This window comes from Mustelus asterias, chromosome 1, assembly GCF_964213995.1.
Source record: "Mustelus asterias chromosome 1, sMusAst1.hap1.1, whole genome shotgun sequence".
Lineage (NCBI taxonomy): Eukaryota > Metazoa > Chordata > Chondrichthyes > Carcharhiniformes > Triakidae > Mustelus > Mustelus asterias.
Genome location: NC_135801.1, coordinates 103269291 through 103286214, shown reverse-complemented (window position 1 = coordinate 103286214; position 16924 = coordinate 103269291). Strand labels below are relative to the sequence as shown.

Genomic DNA, 16924 nt, shown 5'->3' with positions numbered 1-16924 from the left:
CACTACTTAAATGGTGCTTTTGTAATTGACTTCTATGACAATGGAAAATAGTTGGCACATTTGCCCTATATGGCTGGCTGCTTTGAATAAATTGGGGCAATATGAGTGGTGGAGATTGTAATTGTATGCTGGAAGATACGGTGGGAGAGACAGTCAAACCTTCCTTGGATAGAAACTGTTCAAAAAGGTTATTTTCAATACACTGAAACGGAATGAATTTTCAATGCACTGAGATGAGATAGAATTTAAAGTTCAGTTGTACTTTTCAGTTAATGGGTTGAAATCTACGTTGAAGACATGGCTTGAAACTCACCGTACATTGGCTCTCGAACTTCTTTTCCATAATACCAGCTGGGCAACCTGATGGAGATCAACAGTTCAGTTCTTCATAAGATAAATTGATTCAGACTCAGATCCAGTACTCAAGTAAATGTTCAGGGTTGAGTGGTGGAGGTGCAGGGATGGGGGCGGTGGTGGGTAATGTTATGTGAATGGGAGGGCGACAGGGGCAATTACAGTTGGGTAACAAATGCTGACCCTTCTAGCGGCATTCATATTCCATGAAAGAATACAAAAACATATTCAAGGAACCTAGTTTCAGCTTTAGACTAGAATATCAGTGGGGCGAATTTTCCCGTTCCACCCACCACAGGAATTGTAGTGGGAGAGGGACAGACCATGGAGCGGTCCGTTGACTCAGGTGAGATTTTACGGTTTCGGGGCAAGTGAGGCCGGAAAATCCCACCCAGTAACTTACAAGTTGTAGAAGGATCAAATTCAAAGAGATAATGCCTGGGAATAGGTCACTTAAAAATTAATTTTATGTTCTGCCAGTAATGTTATGTCATGAATAGTAATTTGCTTGAGCTCACTTATATTCTGTATTTTTATGTTGTAAACATTTTGATATACATAAAAGACTAAACTTGTGATATCTTTGCAGGACAGAAAAGGGACAGTGTGCCACAGGGAAAGTCAAGTGCCAACTAAAACTAGTTTAATCCGGCTTTGACTATATTTACATCCATAGGTACACAAATGGTCAGAAGGGGGTGCTATTACACACCTTCCTCCTTAATGAAAATATTACACAAAAATTCAAATTCCATACAACTTCTATATATTTCTTGGTTTTCATTTATTTATAAATCCAACTAAACCATTGTTTCCTGTTCCTGAGAGAATACCTCTTTTCTTACACCAAACTTTCAGAACCTGGGTAAAGGTCTTGATGAATTCAGAAGAATGAGGGGAGATCTTATAGAAACATATAAGATTATGAAGGGAATCGATAAGATAGAAGCAGGGAAGTTGTTTCCACTGGTGGTTGAAACTAGAACTAGGGGACATAGCCTCAAAATAAGGGGAAGCGGATTTAGGACTGAGTTGAGGAGGAACTTCTTGACACAAAGGGTTGTGAACCTGTGGAATTCCCTGCCCAGTGAAGCAGTTGAGGCTACCTCATCGAATGTTTTTAAAGCAAGGATAGATAAATTTTTGAACAGTAAAGGAATTAAAGGTTATGGTGAGCGGGCAGGTAGGTGGAGCGGAGTCCACGAAAAGATCAGCCATGATCTTATTGAATGGCGGAGCAGGCTTGAGGGGCCAGATGGCCTACTCCTACTCCTAGTTCTTATGTTATTATCTGGGCCTGAGTCAGAGGAGAAGTTTTCTCCAACAAAATCTGATTTTGCCTTTGACGTTCAATTGTAATTTCCACTTTAGCAAACATGTCTGTTGGACTCTGACTTGGATCTGAACTAGCTTCAGGCATAGCTTGTGTTGGAGCAACTATTGGTACTCTACTCATATGCCAACTTTCCAGTTCATCAGGCTCATTTAATTTTTCCCAATTCCTTTATTCTTCATTAATGTCAGAAGGTAAAACATGATCCATATGTACAAACCTAACCTTTCCACTACCAAATATTTTGACCAAATATGTGCAAGGACCATATATTTTCACAACTGTTCCTGGGAGCCATGTCCGCCATTTTGATGATGTTCTTTCACTTTAACCTTTGGCTTCAACTTCAGACTCTTTCTCTACCCCTATCATGTCTCTCTTTCTGCCTGCATTGTTTTTCTTCCGCTGACTGTGCTGAATTTGGCTTCAGCAATGAAGGTTGTTTTCCAAGAAACAATTCACCTGGTGGCCTGCCGGTAATAGTCCAAGATGTGTTATGATAAATAAACAAAACAATTGCCAGTTTGCAATTCAATCTAGCATTTCTTTAACAAGACCATGCTTAATAATTTGCATGGTGCATTCTGCTGCTCCATTTGAAGCAGGGTGATACAGTGGAACTCTAATGAACAAATATGAGGTTCGTTTTTAAGCACAGTTTCCTCTGGGAATCCAGACACAGCAAACAATCTGAACAAAATTTTGAGAGTTTTGTTAGATGTTGTCCAATTCATTGGAAACCCCTCACCCATTTTGAATGGCTCTCTGTCACAATGAAGGGCTTTTGTCCTTCAAATTCTGAAAAATCAACATGTAGCCTGTGCCAAATTCTAGCTGGCCATTTTCATGGAACCACTAGCGGCTTCTTTTCCAGAGCTTGACATGCTCTACACTGTTTCACTGTATCTTCTCCATCCTTATCTAATCCTGGCCACCAAAATTAGTTTCCCGCTAGACTCTTTGTCAAGCACATCCCGAAGTGTTGATCATGAAGTTCGCTGCCTTTTACAAACTCTGACTCCCCAAATAACACAACATTCAGCAACGGACAACTCATTCTTATGCATAAGATATGATTTCAAAGTACAGTACCTGTGCTAGCTACCCATTTGTGATATTGTTATATATTCACAGGGAGGAGGAAACCTGGTGCACAGCCTTGGCTGGAGTGTCCATCCCATCTGCGTCCCCTCTTCCTGTGACCAAGATGGCTCCACCCCCACAGGCCGTAGAGGGTGGTGCCAAAACACAGCAGCACCCTGAAAGCAGACCAGGGTCCTCCAGGTCACCACCCTCCTGAGGACCCGCCATTGTCATCACAGACAGCAGGGTGTGGTAGACAGCTGTCCATCTCCACCTCTTCTGTGGATCCAGGGATACACCGAGATGTAGTGGCAGGGTTAGAATGAAAGACTAGTTGCACCGAGTGGGCATGGGTGTTAGCCACAAGCAGATAATGAGCACCTATGTAAGTCATAAACTACCCATGTCAATGAAATAAATCTCACTTATTGCAATCTCTCTGTGGCTCTCCTGCCATCATAAGATTTCCCCATGAAGTGTCACTGAGACAACTGTGTCCATCTTTCAATGTAAGGTCAGATGCTCACACACAGAGCCTCTTTCTTCTCTACTGTGCAAAGCTACCAGCTCATTGGTTGGCGTTCCCTCATGATGACAGAACACAGTCATGCCAGTGTCTCTGTGGTAATGAGAAGGTCCTCCACAATGATCAGAGCTACCACTTAACCCAGTCATTGTGAATGCCTGATCTCAGCATATGGAACCCAGCATCTAGACCCTAATGAAAAGTGTGCATCTGCCTCCGGTGACACAGAACCTCAAGGGCACCCCTAACTAAGGAGGATTCTAGATCAGGAGAGAGGAGACTGCCCGTGCAACAACATGTCCAAAAAACATGCTGGTTAGGTGCATTGGCCATGCTAAATTCTCCCTTAGTGTACCCGAACAGGCACAGGAATGTGGCAACTCGGGGATTTTCACAGTGACTTTATTGTAGTGTTAATGTAAGCCTACTTGTGACCCTAATAAATAAAATAAACCCTGATATTACCTGCCTGATATTACCTTGGTCACTGATAGTTCACGAGCTGCCTTCAGCCAGACAGGGGTCAGACATTCACAGTAGCTCTTTGAGGAACAATGCACTGTCCCCTCTGCAAGTCATCATCATCCTCCTGCAACTTTGGGTCTATGGGCAATCATTCCCTTCTTATGACACGAGTTATATCAGGGTTAACTGCTGATGGGCAATCAGAGGCATTCACACACATCAGTGTTGAGTAAGTGGGCATAATTGGCTCAGCTGTCAAAGCAAAGGATTGTTAATAGTGAAGTGGCTCAATGACCTGGTAGGCAAAGGTAAGCTTATTGATGTCATACCTCTCTGTTAGTGCTAACATGCTCAGTCATTAACACACAGGCAACCCCCACACCCCTCCCCCCCATCCCACCTCCCATGGTGGAAGATCCTGCAGACTTTGTGTACTGGACACCCACCCAACCCACCAGCCCAGGCCTTCTGCCCCAATGGTAGGGCCCTTTGAGAAGGCAGAGGCCCATTAGCTGAAGATTTCAGCCTCAGGATGGGTGAACTTCAAAAGTGGCTTCCTTCCCCTCTCGTTGTTGAGTCCTTCCTCCTCACCTCAGGAACCAGACCATTCCCCCTTCTCCGGAATCAGCCACTGTTCCTCTTATTGCCTCCCACGCATCTGACCCTGCCCCCCCCCCCAACCCCCATTGATGCACTTTCGCTTCCCCCACTTGTACTGACGTAGTATCCCACCCCCTCTCCCTTCCCCCATACAGCCATGGTACCAGGACACATACCTTAATAAAGCTCTTGGTTTCAAAGTTTATTCAGTTCTTACTCTAATTTCTCTGTTACAGTATAGGGTATTGGATGAGGCCTGCAATATACTGGTCTTGCATTCTTCTGAATGTGTACATTTGCCTTATATCCTTGAATCAGTTTGCCAGTTTCCCTACATATCTGAGGATACTTGATGATTACATTGTCTTGTGTTGCTTCTACATGAAAAAAACTCATTCCAGTTGAACTTAAGTGATGTTAACCAGTTTCTTCCCAACAAAGTTGACCACCCTGCCCCACAATGATGGATAATTTTGTAAATTGCCACTTGTATGTAACTAGAACCGACATAGTTCCCATTTCTTCAGTTGATGTTGACTCAACTTTTCAGTGTATAGTAATTCAGGAATCAAACTGATTGATGCACCCATGTTAATCTCCAGGTTTGCCAAAGGTCCATTCAATGCTATTTGGACTATGAGGCCCTGCAAATTTCCAATTTACATCCTCGTTCTTAGGATGGTATGGTTCTCAACAAATCCTTCATCAACGTGGTGACAACCTATTTGACAATCATGTGCAGTGCTGTTTCCTACAAACAGCACCTCTTCAATATGCCTTGGCAAGATTAACCTTCTTCATGCAGCTCATTCTGCTTTCACAAATGGAAAATTCTGTACTCAATGATGGGTACAGGACTCTTTATTACCTCTGCTACCACTTAATTCTGCCATTAGTGCCTTCTGCTTATTTATTCTATTCGTTCATGGGATCTGGGCATTGCTGGCTGGGCCAGCATTTATTGCCCATCCCTGAGGGTTAAGAGTGAACCACATTGCTGTGGATCTAGAATCACATATAGGCCAGACCCAGGTAAGGACAACATATTTCCTTCCCTAAAGGATATCATTGAACAAGATGGGTTTTTACAACAGCCAGCAATGGTTTTGGGGCTATCGTTAGACTTTTAATTCCAGATTTGTCTTTATTGAATTCAAATTTCATCATCTGCCGTATTGGGATTCAAACCTGGGTCGCAGAGCATTACCCTGGGTCTCTGGATTACTAGTCCAGCGACAATACCACTACATCACTGCCTCTGATGCAGTTTATTTACTTCAATAACTGGCAGTTGTTAACTCTGACTTCTCTTGAGTCACATTCCACCATGTCCATGGGCAATGCTGTGTGGCAGACTATGTTGAAAGTTAACTTTGGCAATGTCAGCAACTTACTGGGAATGCATTCACTTTTTAATTTGCACACAAATATGTCCCAGAATATTCTCAAAATCTCTCCAAAATTACAATGGATGGATTTCTTTATCAGAGATACGAAAAGGTCTCCAATGTCCTCAGTGGGCAGCTGATTCCTTGTTCTAAACTGCTTTTGGATTGAGGTGGTGCTCAAGCTTACACAAAATATGCAACAGTAACATATGTTTTGGCTTCACTGGGGCAAATAAATTCTTAAACATTTCATAATTTCTGGTCCTGTTTCCATCAAAGTCTCTCCCTTTTCTTTTCTCCCACTGCCTGATTAACAGCAACATTATCAGGATCATCAAGGCTATAATTAGCACTGCAAAACCTCTCTAGCCACTTTATATATGCACCAAAAGGACTTCAGTCACATGAATAATACATATTAATGCAGCCATCTTCAAAGAACAGCACCCACTTTTACAAGCAACCTTTTCTCTAAAACCTGATTTTTAAGCCTAATTTGTAGCAAAAAGAAGCCTCGCAATTCCTCTACTCGTTTGCCAGAAGTTTCTTCAACTAAATTTGTTCAGCTAGAGAATCAAAACTCCTTTCCCAAACACCAGATTGTGATAGCTTTGCAAACAGAAAAGAGTCAGTGTGCCACATGGAAAGTCAAGTAACAGCTGAAACTAGTTTAATCCGGTTTATTTATACATGCATACATACACAAATGCCCACAATAGGGTGCTATTACACTATTGCAAAACCCTCCAATAAATAATATTGAGATAATTTAATTATATGCACTCAAACATTTTTTATGTGCTCTCAGGTGTATGTATAATTATTTAACAACATTGACATCACTTCTTAGTTCAATCCAACACAAAGGAGTCTTGACCTGTGTTGCCAGATACTTCTCCAATGTAACCAATGATTCGAGATGATATCAGAGGCACTATTATACACTGATTTCAACAGTGCTCTGTGCAGCATTGCTAAAAGAACTATCTATAATGTACTTTAAAAACCAACATGGTTTAATTCCTGTAAAGTTAAATCATGCTGTCCCCAATCAATATGATAAATATTTTCGGATCCATTTGACTGTTCTGTAAAAGAAACAAAAAAAAACAAATGTAACTTTAGGCTAACAAGCTGTTGTGCGAACACGAAGCTAAAACTACACTGACAGAAGGCTCATTTAAAGCCTGAGAACAGCACTAATCTCAAGGACTAAACCAAACCCAATTTGCTATCTGCAGACTATGTGCAACTTTCATTTATTTGATTTGCTTTGTCATCCTGCCAGGTATACTTCTGTTCAGTATTTCTAATATTCAGTGTGCTATCCTTCCAAACGCCATAATTCATAATTCATAATCACTTATGCAGGAAATGCATATTTGACCTTAATGATTTCCAATACGTTTGCTAATATCACTTCAGTATTCATTTTGCTCTGCTCTCATGCCTTGCATATGTTTGGTGGACAAGAATATTCCCACAGGAGGTATTGCTGATAAACGTATGATATTACACACTGTGCCGCAGTGTTGTATTACGTGATCCTATTGGGGAAGAATGACAGTTTTCTACATCACAGGTGAGAGGAAAGCGACCAAAGGGATACAAAATGTCTGTCGACCACCACCAGCTATTCTGAGTTAATGAATACACTATTGTAGGAGAATTTAAAATACCACCAAGTACCTGTTAAAATGCACCAGAGGGACCTACAATAACAACATTGCAATACAATCCAAAGAGGATGATTGAAGTGTTTGTTTTACCAGAATTCCAAAAAGGAAGGAAAGGAAAACTAGGCCAAGTGCCTTCGGAATTCTTATCCAAACAGATGCAGTTTTGCTACATATTATCATTTCCCTCCACCCCCTCAACCTATTTATTACACTGCAGTTAGTGTTTTGAGGATTGTTATCGAGCAAGTGCTTTGATTGAGATCAGTGCCAGCAGATAGCTGATTCAAGCTCTACTGCTGGCTTTATAATGTTCTGTGGCCAGAGAGAATGGAGGTCTGTTCACTGCTAACTCAATAAAGATTAATGATTAAATTTGAGAAGTCATGAATCAAATATGAGCATAGGTACATAGGTACATATGAATATACGAATTAGGAGTAGGAGAAGACCACTCTGCCTCTCGAGTCTGATCCCACATTTAATAAGATCTTGGCTGATCTGATTTGAAAGGTGTGCAGATTAGGTGCATTGGCTGCGTTAAATTCTCCCTCAGTGTACCCGAACAGGCGCCGGAGTGTGTTGACTGGGGGATTTTCATAGTAACTTAATTGCAGTGTTAATGTAAGCCTACTTGTGACACTAATAGATAAACTTTAAACTTTGATTGTAACCTCAACTCCACTTTCCCACCATAATGTTTTCACCCGCTTGCTCATCAAAAATCTATCTAGCTCAGCCTTCAAAATATTCCAAAGATTCATGGCCCTCTGAGCAAAAGAAAAGTTCCTCATCTCTGTCAGTGAGCCCTTGTCCTAGATTCTCCCACAAGAGCAAAAATCCCCCCCACATCCACCCCGTCAAATGGCATATGGTACATGTAAGCACTGTCATCAAGTTGGGAGTGATATGGTTATAACTAGTTTCTGTAGTCAAGTACAGGAACATCTTTGACTACTCCATTGAATCAGAAAAGCTTATTTCCCTCACAAAAAACCGACACTGAAACCAGGATCAAGACTGAACTAGAAATTCCATCGCTGACGCTGCCAAAGTGCGGGGGTTATCGACAGACTCCTTCATCTGGAAACCATTGTTGGTACTCATGGCACTCGGGACACAGCTTGGGTACTAAACTTGTTCTTCCAGTGGTGGTATAGATTGGAAATAGAAACATAGAAAGCTTTGCAGCCCAAAAGGAGACCATTCAGCCCATCATGTCCTTGCCGGCTGAAATGTTTACCAGCTTAATCCCACCTTCTAGTTCCTGGCCCATATAGGCCTGGAGGTCAGGCATCTCCCATGACTAATCAATCCTTTTTTAAAATGTGATGAGAATTTTTACCTCTACCATCTTTTCAGATGGTGAGTTCCAGACTCCTACCACCCTTTACGTTAAAAGAATTCTCCTCAATTCCACTCCAATCCTGGTACCAATTGCTTGGTTATTAACCTCTCTGCTAATAGAAATAGATCCTATCCATTTTATCAGGGTTCCTCATAATTTGATTGACTCAATTGCATCACCCCTCAGCCACATCTGTTCCAAAATAAGCACAGCCATTTTATCTAAACTTTTCTTGCAGTTTCTCCATTCCTGGCAGCATCGTTATAATTTTCTTCTGTACCCTCTCCAGCATGATCACATCCTTCCTGTAATGCAGTGATCAGTCCTGTACACCGTATTCTACCTACAGTCAAACCAGTATTTTATACAGTTCTCTCATAACTTTCGTTCTCTTATACTATTGGCCTCAGCCCTTATGCCTCCTTAACCACCTTATCTACCTGTCATACTACCTTTAAGGATCTGGGGGCATGTGTTTCCAAGATACCTCTTTGCCTCTATAATTTTTAGATTCCTACCATTTATTGTATATCCCCTTATCTTGTTTGTCTGCCTCCAATGCATTACGTTACATTTCTCCAGATTGACCACAATTCATCATTATCTACCACACAACTAACTTTTGTAACTTCAGAGTTTGTAATCATGGCCTCTGCATTGACCATAAGATCATGAGATATAGGAGCAGAACTAGGCCATTCTGCACATTGAATCTGCTCTGCCATTCAATCATGGCTCATAAGCTTCTCAACCCCAATCTATCGCCTTTTCTCCTTAGCCTTTGGTCCCCTTACCAATCAAGAATCTATCTATCTCTGTCTTAAATATACTCAATTACTTGGCTGCCACAGCCTTCTGTGGCAATTAATTCCACAGATTCACCACTCTCTGGCTGAAGAAATTCCCCCTCATCTCGGTTCTAAAACCTATCTGCATTGAAGTCTAAATCATTGCTATATGAAGTACGAGCTAGGGACCAAATGCTAAACCTGTGAAACCCCACTGGCAACAGCCTCCAAGTCATAAAAATATCCATCCACCATTACACTTTGGGTGGAATTTTCCCATTTGAGAACAATGTCCCATGGTGGGGGCAGGAACGTGGAGTGTTTTACACTACAGAGGCTGGCAGGAAAACTTGCCAATTCTTCTGGCCTTAACCTCATTAATTATGTAACCAAGTGTTTTGGCCCAATTCCATGATGGAGCAGGCCTGATGGTGTGTTGTCCACCATTCTATCTGGATGTCATATTGAAAAGACACCCTACATTACTGATCCACTATGGAGGAAAGAAGGTGAACCTTCTTGAAAATGAAAAAGGATCTCCAGGAACATTCTGAGGCCAGAGATGGAACTCCTGAGAAAAGAGGATGGATATCCTGGAATATTTTGAGGCTGGAAGATGGACTCCCGTCCAGGACACCTAAAATGAAAGATCTACCTGTAGATGCTCCTCTCCCATCCACTGCTGTTGTGTTCCAGGTGTGGCCTCCATCCTGAGCTCTGAAGGCAGCCCAGGAATTATCGAGGTGATTCCCAGCATCTGCATGCCACATTGGTTCCAACATGTTTCGCACTGCCGTGTCTTGCTGCTGGAGCCATGGAGAATCGAGTGTGAGTGGTCAGACCATCATCGGCATCCTATTAGTGGGATGCCAATGTGTTTCACGCTGGCCTCCAGTGGGTTTTCTGATCCTCCATGGTGGGCATGAGCAGAAGATCCTGTTGTAAATTCACACTGATGTGAACCCAATTTTTGGGCCTCCCGCCATATTTTGTACCCTCACCCCAATTCCCACCATCAAACCTGCCAACGGGAGTTTGGGAGAATTCTGCCCTTTGTTTCCCACCACTGATTCCGTTTTGGATCCAAGTTGCCAATTTCCCTTGAATTCCATGAGCTATTAATTTACTGATCAGTTTGCCATGTCAGACTTTGCCAAAAGTCTTGTGAAGTGGATATGTCAATAATCTGTAAACATTACCAGACAGGATATGGGGCGGGATTTTACTTGGGAGAGACCGGAAATTCCTGCCCGAGGTCAACGGAGATTTCCGTTGTCAGATCCTCGCCCATGCCAATTCCGTGGCAGGCGAGATGGTAGAGTACTGGCGATGGTGTCCTCTGTCACATGACACAGAATTGAACCTGTCAGTTGACTGAGCAAGATGTAGCCGTAACAACACTCTGGCAATGTGCACATGATAATGTAATGTTCAAATGAGGAACTCACATTAAAGTTTAAAGTCCTACCTGAGTGATTGATAAGCGTAATAACTCTTGTTGACGTACAGCACAACATTCGGCGAAATGGTTGGAAAATCAGTGTTTACAATTTTCCAAACAACCCTCCCAATGAACTCTGTGCATTGTGCTGAGGTGAACCCCATTGGCAAGTCAGCGGAATGTAACGGCATTTCTTTGCTAGAAAAGTAATTAAACGTGAAATAATTCTCTCAAACTGACTGTACTCTGCCTTCTAATCAAAGTTGCTTCAACTAGGAAAGTTGCTCGATTTCCCCAAATACCAAAGCCCTCATCTCAATGAGTGCAAAGATGGGCACAGTTTACAGTAGCTACCCATGTCTTTGGGCTGAAAAAATCCAGGGACAGATTTATATGAATATTCTGCCACCCTGTGTTCACTGTGAAGTATTACACATGAGCAACATTCATTCTCGTGTTAAGTTTTTCAAATATTTCATGGTGGACCGCAAAACCACCTCCCCCCCGCCAATAAATTATCTGTAGTTTGATAACTAGGCGGATCCTAAAACATTATGCTGGCAGCCCCAGCCCTGAAAAAGGATGCCCCGATGTCAGAAAGAAAAAAGAATGAGGGAACCCCAACAACAGAATCTCTGCCCCCACCCCAGAATAACCAAGGAACTGCACCCGGCACTGCCCCTGGCCACTATCCGGGCACTGCCCCATGTAAGTGCCGGGGGCAGTGCTATGGTTCTGCCTGGGCATGACCTTCTCCACCTGGAGGCTGCACCTCCATGTGGACCCCCAGCAAAACCGGTTCACCAGTTTTCTGTTTTTAAATATCTGTTGTAAACTCTGCCGTCACGGTGCCAGGTGGGACTTTCCTATGTGGGGGGGATGTTACAATGGGGAGGCCCACTAATTATATTACAACATAATATATCCAAATGGAGTTCCCTTCATTGCATGGCAGGATCACAGTTTCATCACTGGCGGAGAGCAGGGAAATTCCATCAGCGTAAAAGTGATTTTGGAACATTCCTTGATTCTCCACCACATCCGCCACTCATACACACTGACAACGGGGAGCAGAAAATCTCCCCAATACAAAATAAGAGGTAAAATTATTAAAGGGGTGCAGGAGCTGATATGGCATGCCAGGAGGTGTATATGTGCAAAAGTCATTAAAGGTGGTAGGACAGATGCAGCGAGCAGCTAATAAAGCATTTAGTATTCTGGGCTGTATTAATAGGAGCATAGAGTACAAGAGCTCGGAGGTTATGCTGAACTTAAACAAGACACTAGTTTGACCTCAGCTGGAGTATTGCGTACGGTTCTGGGGGCCACACTACAGGAAGGATGTGAATGCATTGGAGAGAGTGCTAAAGACATTTACAGGAATGGTTCCAGGGATAGATAAATCCCCTGGTCCGGATGGGATTTATCCAAGGATTCTCTGGGAGGCAAGAGAAGTGATTGCAGAGCCTCTGGCTCTGATCTTCAGGTCGTCGTTGGCCTCTGGTATAGTACCAGAAGATTGGAGGTTAGCGAATGTTGTCCCATTGTTTAAGAAGGGGAACAGAGACTTCCCCGGGAATTATAGACCGGTGAGTCTCACTTCTGTTGTCGGCAAGATGTTGGAAAAAATTATAAGGGATAGGATTTATAGTTATTTGGAGAGTAATGAATTGATAGGTGATAGTCAGCATGGTTTTGTGGCAGGTAGGTCGTGCCTTACTAACCTTATTGAGTTTTTTGAGAAAGTGACCAAGGAGGTGGATGGGGGCAAGGCAGTGGACGTGGTATATATGGATTTTAGTAAGGCGTTTGATAAGGTTCACCATGGTAGGCTTCTGCAGAAAATGCAGATGTATGGGATTGGGGGTGATCTAGGAAATTGGATCAGGAATTGGCTAGCGGATAGGAAACAGAGGGTGGTGGTTGATAGTAAATATTCATCATGGAGTGCGGTTACAAGTGGTGTACCTCAGGGATCTGTTTTGGGGCCACTGCTGTTTGTAATATTTATTAATGATCTGGATGACGGTATAGTTGGGTGGATTAGCAAATTTGCTGATGACACCAAAGTCGGTGGTGTGGTAGACAGTGAGGAAGGGTGTCGTAGTTTGCAGGAAGACTTAGACAGGTTGCAAAGTTGGGCCGAGAGGTGGCGGATGGAGTTTAATGCGGAGAAGTGTGAGGTAATTCACTTTGGTAGGAATAACAGATGTGTTGAGTATAGGGCTAACGGGAGGACTTTGAATAGTGTGGAGGAGCAGAGGGATCTAGGTGTATGTGTGCATAGATCCCTGAAAGTTGGGAATCAAGTAGATAAGGTTGTTAAGAAGGCATATGGTGTCTTGGCGTTTATTGGTCGGGGGATTGAATTTAGGAGTCGTAGCGTTATGTTGCAACTGTACACAACTCTGGTGCGGCCGCACTTGGAGTACTGTGTGCAGTTCTGGTCCCCACATTACAGGAAGGATGTGGAGACTTTGGAGAGGGTGCAGAGGAGGTTTACCAGGATGTTGCCTGGTATGGAGGGGAGATCCTATGAGGAGAGGCTGAGGGATTTGGGATTGTTTTCGCTGGAAAGGCGGCGGCTAAGAGGGGATCTTATTGAAACATATAAGATGATTAGAGGTTTAGATAGGGTGGATAGTGATAGCCTTTTTCCTCTGATGGAGAAATCCAGCACGAGGGGGCATGGCTTTAAATTGAGGGGGGGTAGTTATAGAACCGATGTCAGGGGTAGGTTCTTTACTCAGAGGGTGGTGAGGGATTGGAATGCCCTGCCAGCATCAGTAGTAAATGCGCCTAGTTTGGGGGCGTTTAAGAGATCCGTAGATAGGTTCATGGACGAAAAGAAATTGGTTTAGGTTGGAGGGTCACAGTTTTTTTTTTAACTGGTCGGTGCAACATCGTGGGCCGAAGGGCCTGTTCTGCGCTGTAATGTTCTATGTTCTATGTTCTATGTTCTAAACTTCAGTTATGAAGCTAGATGGAGAGGTTGGGACTGTTCTCCTTGGAGAGAAGAAGGTTAAGAGTAGATTTGAGTGTTCAAAATCATGAAGGGGTTGGTGGACAGAATAGATAGAAAGAAACTTTTCCCATTCATAAAAGGATCAATGATGAGCAGGCACAGATTTAAAGTGATTTGCAAAAGAAGCAATTGCGATGTGAGAAACAAAATTCACACGACAAGTGGTTCGGATCTGGAATACACTGCCTGGAAGTGTGGTGGGGGCAGGTGAAATTGAGGCATTCAAGAGGACATTGGATGATTATTTGAATAGAAATAATGTGCAGGGGAAAAGGCAGAGAATAGCACCAAGTCTTGATGCTCATTTGGAGAGCCAGTGCAGACATGGTGGGCCAAGTGGCCTCCTTCTGCTCCGTAACAATTTTGCGATTCTGTGACATCACTTTGTCCTTCAAGATAGATGGCCTAATATCAGTGGCTGAGTCGTATTTTGTTTGTGTGATCTACCTTTCATAACTGAATTAACTGGAGATAGGTGAAAGGATTGAGATGGGTGTGAAACTGACAGCATTAGTATGCTTCTGAGACTGGGGCAGAGTGTCTGGATGTTAGGCATGAACCCTGAGTGCCAGAGAGTGCTCTGGCTGAGGTGTATGAAGCAACTTGAGAGACTGGAGGCGTGGTGAGTGGAGGAATGCCACGTAAAGATGCATTCACTGACATTGACCACCCTGTGAGATCAATAGAGATTTTGTGAAGCTGTTGTCATGTCCTTGGTACTAAACTCCCAGAGATTCCCTGCCACTAGCTCCCAATCCTTCTCACAATTTGTCCTTGAGGGTTTTCTGGACCCCATTGATGTGTGGTGTCTCTCCTCCTGTCCACCTGGACCATGAATGCCATAAGCTTGCAATTATCACCATGAACCCTCATTCTGCTCTCAGCTTCACCTTGCACCAGCTAACGTTGCAAAATAATTTTGTAAACTTCCCTTTAAGCTCCAGACCATCTTTAAGAAAACTATGTGTTCTGCAAACAAAATGCTACTCCCCACCCCATCCATCCTCCCTGCTGTGAGTAGAGACTGCAGGCAGCATGATGAAGAGAATCTGCACTGAAGCCATTTGGGCCAATGTTAAAATCATGCAAATAAGGTGGGTACACAAAATATGCATGGTCCTCACCTGCTTGAGTGTCAGCGAAGCATTTTGCGAATTGCAACCACACTCCCAAAAATCATAGAAATTTTGATTTGATTTATTATTGATTTATTATTGTCACATGTATTGGGATACAGTGAAAAGTACTGTTTCTTGTGCGCTATGCAGACAAAGCATACCTTTCATAGAGTACATAGGGGAGAAGGAAAGAACAAAGAACAAACAAAATTACAGCACAGGAACTGGCCCTTCGGCCCTCTAAGCCTGCACCGACCATGCTGCCAGACTGAACTAAGACCCCCTACGCTTCCGCGGACCATATCCCTCTATTCCCATCTCATTCATGTACATGTCAAGACGCCCCTTAAAAGTCACTACCGTATCCGCTTCCACTACCTCCCCCGGCAACGAGTTCCAGGCACCCACCACTCTCTGTGTACAAAATGTGCCCCGTACATCTCTTTTAAAACTTGCCCCACGCACCTTAAACCTATGCCCCCTAGTAATTGACTCTTCCACCCTGGGAAAAAGTTTCTGACTATCCACTCTGTCCATGCCTCTCATAATCTTGTAGACTTCTATGAGGTCTCCCCTCAACCTCCGTTGCTCCAGTGAGAACAAACCAAGTTTCTCCAACCTAGCTAATGCCCTCCATACCAGGCAACATCCTGGTAAATCTTTTCTGTACCCTCTCCAAAGCCTCCACATCCTTCTGGTAGTGTGGCGACCAGAATTGAACACTATATTCCAAGTGTGGCCTCACTAAGGTTCTATAAAGCATCAACATGACTTGCCAATTTTTAAATTCAATACCCCGGCCGATGAAGGCAAGCATGCCGTATGCCTTCTTGACTACCTTCTCCACCTGCATTACCACTTTCAGTGACCTGTGTACCTGTACAACCAGATCCCTTTGCCTATCAATACTCTTAAGGGTTCTGCCATTTACTGTATATTTCCTATCTGTATTAGACCTTCCAAAATGCATTACCTCACATTTGTCCGGATTAAACTCCATCTGCCATCTCTCTACCCAAGTCCCCAACCAATGCATATCCTGCTGTATCCTCTGATGGTCCTCATCGCTATCCACAAATCCACCAACCTTTGTGTCATCCGCAAACTTATTGATCAAACCAGTTACATTTTTTTCCAAATCATTTATATATATTACAAACAGCAAAGGTCCCAGCATTGATCCCTGAGGGACGCCCTTGTCACAGCCCTCCATTCAAAAACGCACCCTTGCATTGCTACCCTCTGTCTTCTATGACTGAGCCGGTTCTTTATCCACCTTGCCAGCTCATCTCTGATCCTATGCACTTCACCTTCTGCACCAGTCTGCCATGAGGGACAACATCCACAGCCCTACCCTCATCAATCATCTTTGTCACTTCCTCGAAAAACCCGATTAAGTTAGTGAGACACAATCCCCTCTTCACAAAACCATGTTGCTTCTCACTAATACGTCCACTTATTTCCAAGTGGGAGTAAATCCTGTCTCGAAGAATCCTCTCCAATAATTTCCTTATCACTGACGTAAGGCTCACCGGCCTGTAATTACCTGGATTATTCTTGCTACCCTTCTTAAACAAAGGAACAACATTGGCTATTCTCCAATCCTCTGGGACCTCCCCTGTAGCCAGTGAGGATACAAAGATTTCTCTCAAGGCCCCAGCAATTTCCTCCCTTGCCTCTCTCAGTATTCTGGGGTATATCCCATCAGACCCTGGAGACTTATCTACAGGGCCTGATGGGATATACTCCAGAAAGGAGAGGGTGCAGAATATAGTGTTA

General features: G+C 43.3%; 1 protein-coding gene across 1 annotated transcript in view; it reads right to left on the bottom strand.

The window, feature by feature from the left end:
- Positions 1–284: 284 nt before the first annotated feature.
- Positions 285–16924, bottom strand: part of dthd1 (death domain containing 1) — an 82128-nt gene continuing 65488 nt past the window's right edge. The window contains exons 14-15 of the mRNA XM_078225019.1: positions 11030–11200; positions 285–360 (exon numbers count right to left, since the gene is read on the bottom strand). Of these exons, the coding sequence (XP_078081145.1) occupies positions 285–360; positions 11030–11200 (247 nt within the window). The remainder of the gene's footprint in view (positions 361–11029; positions 11201–16924) is intronic.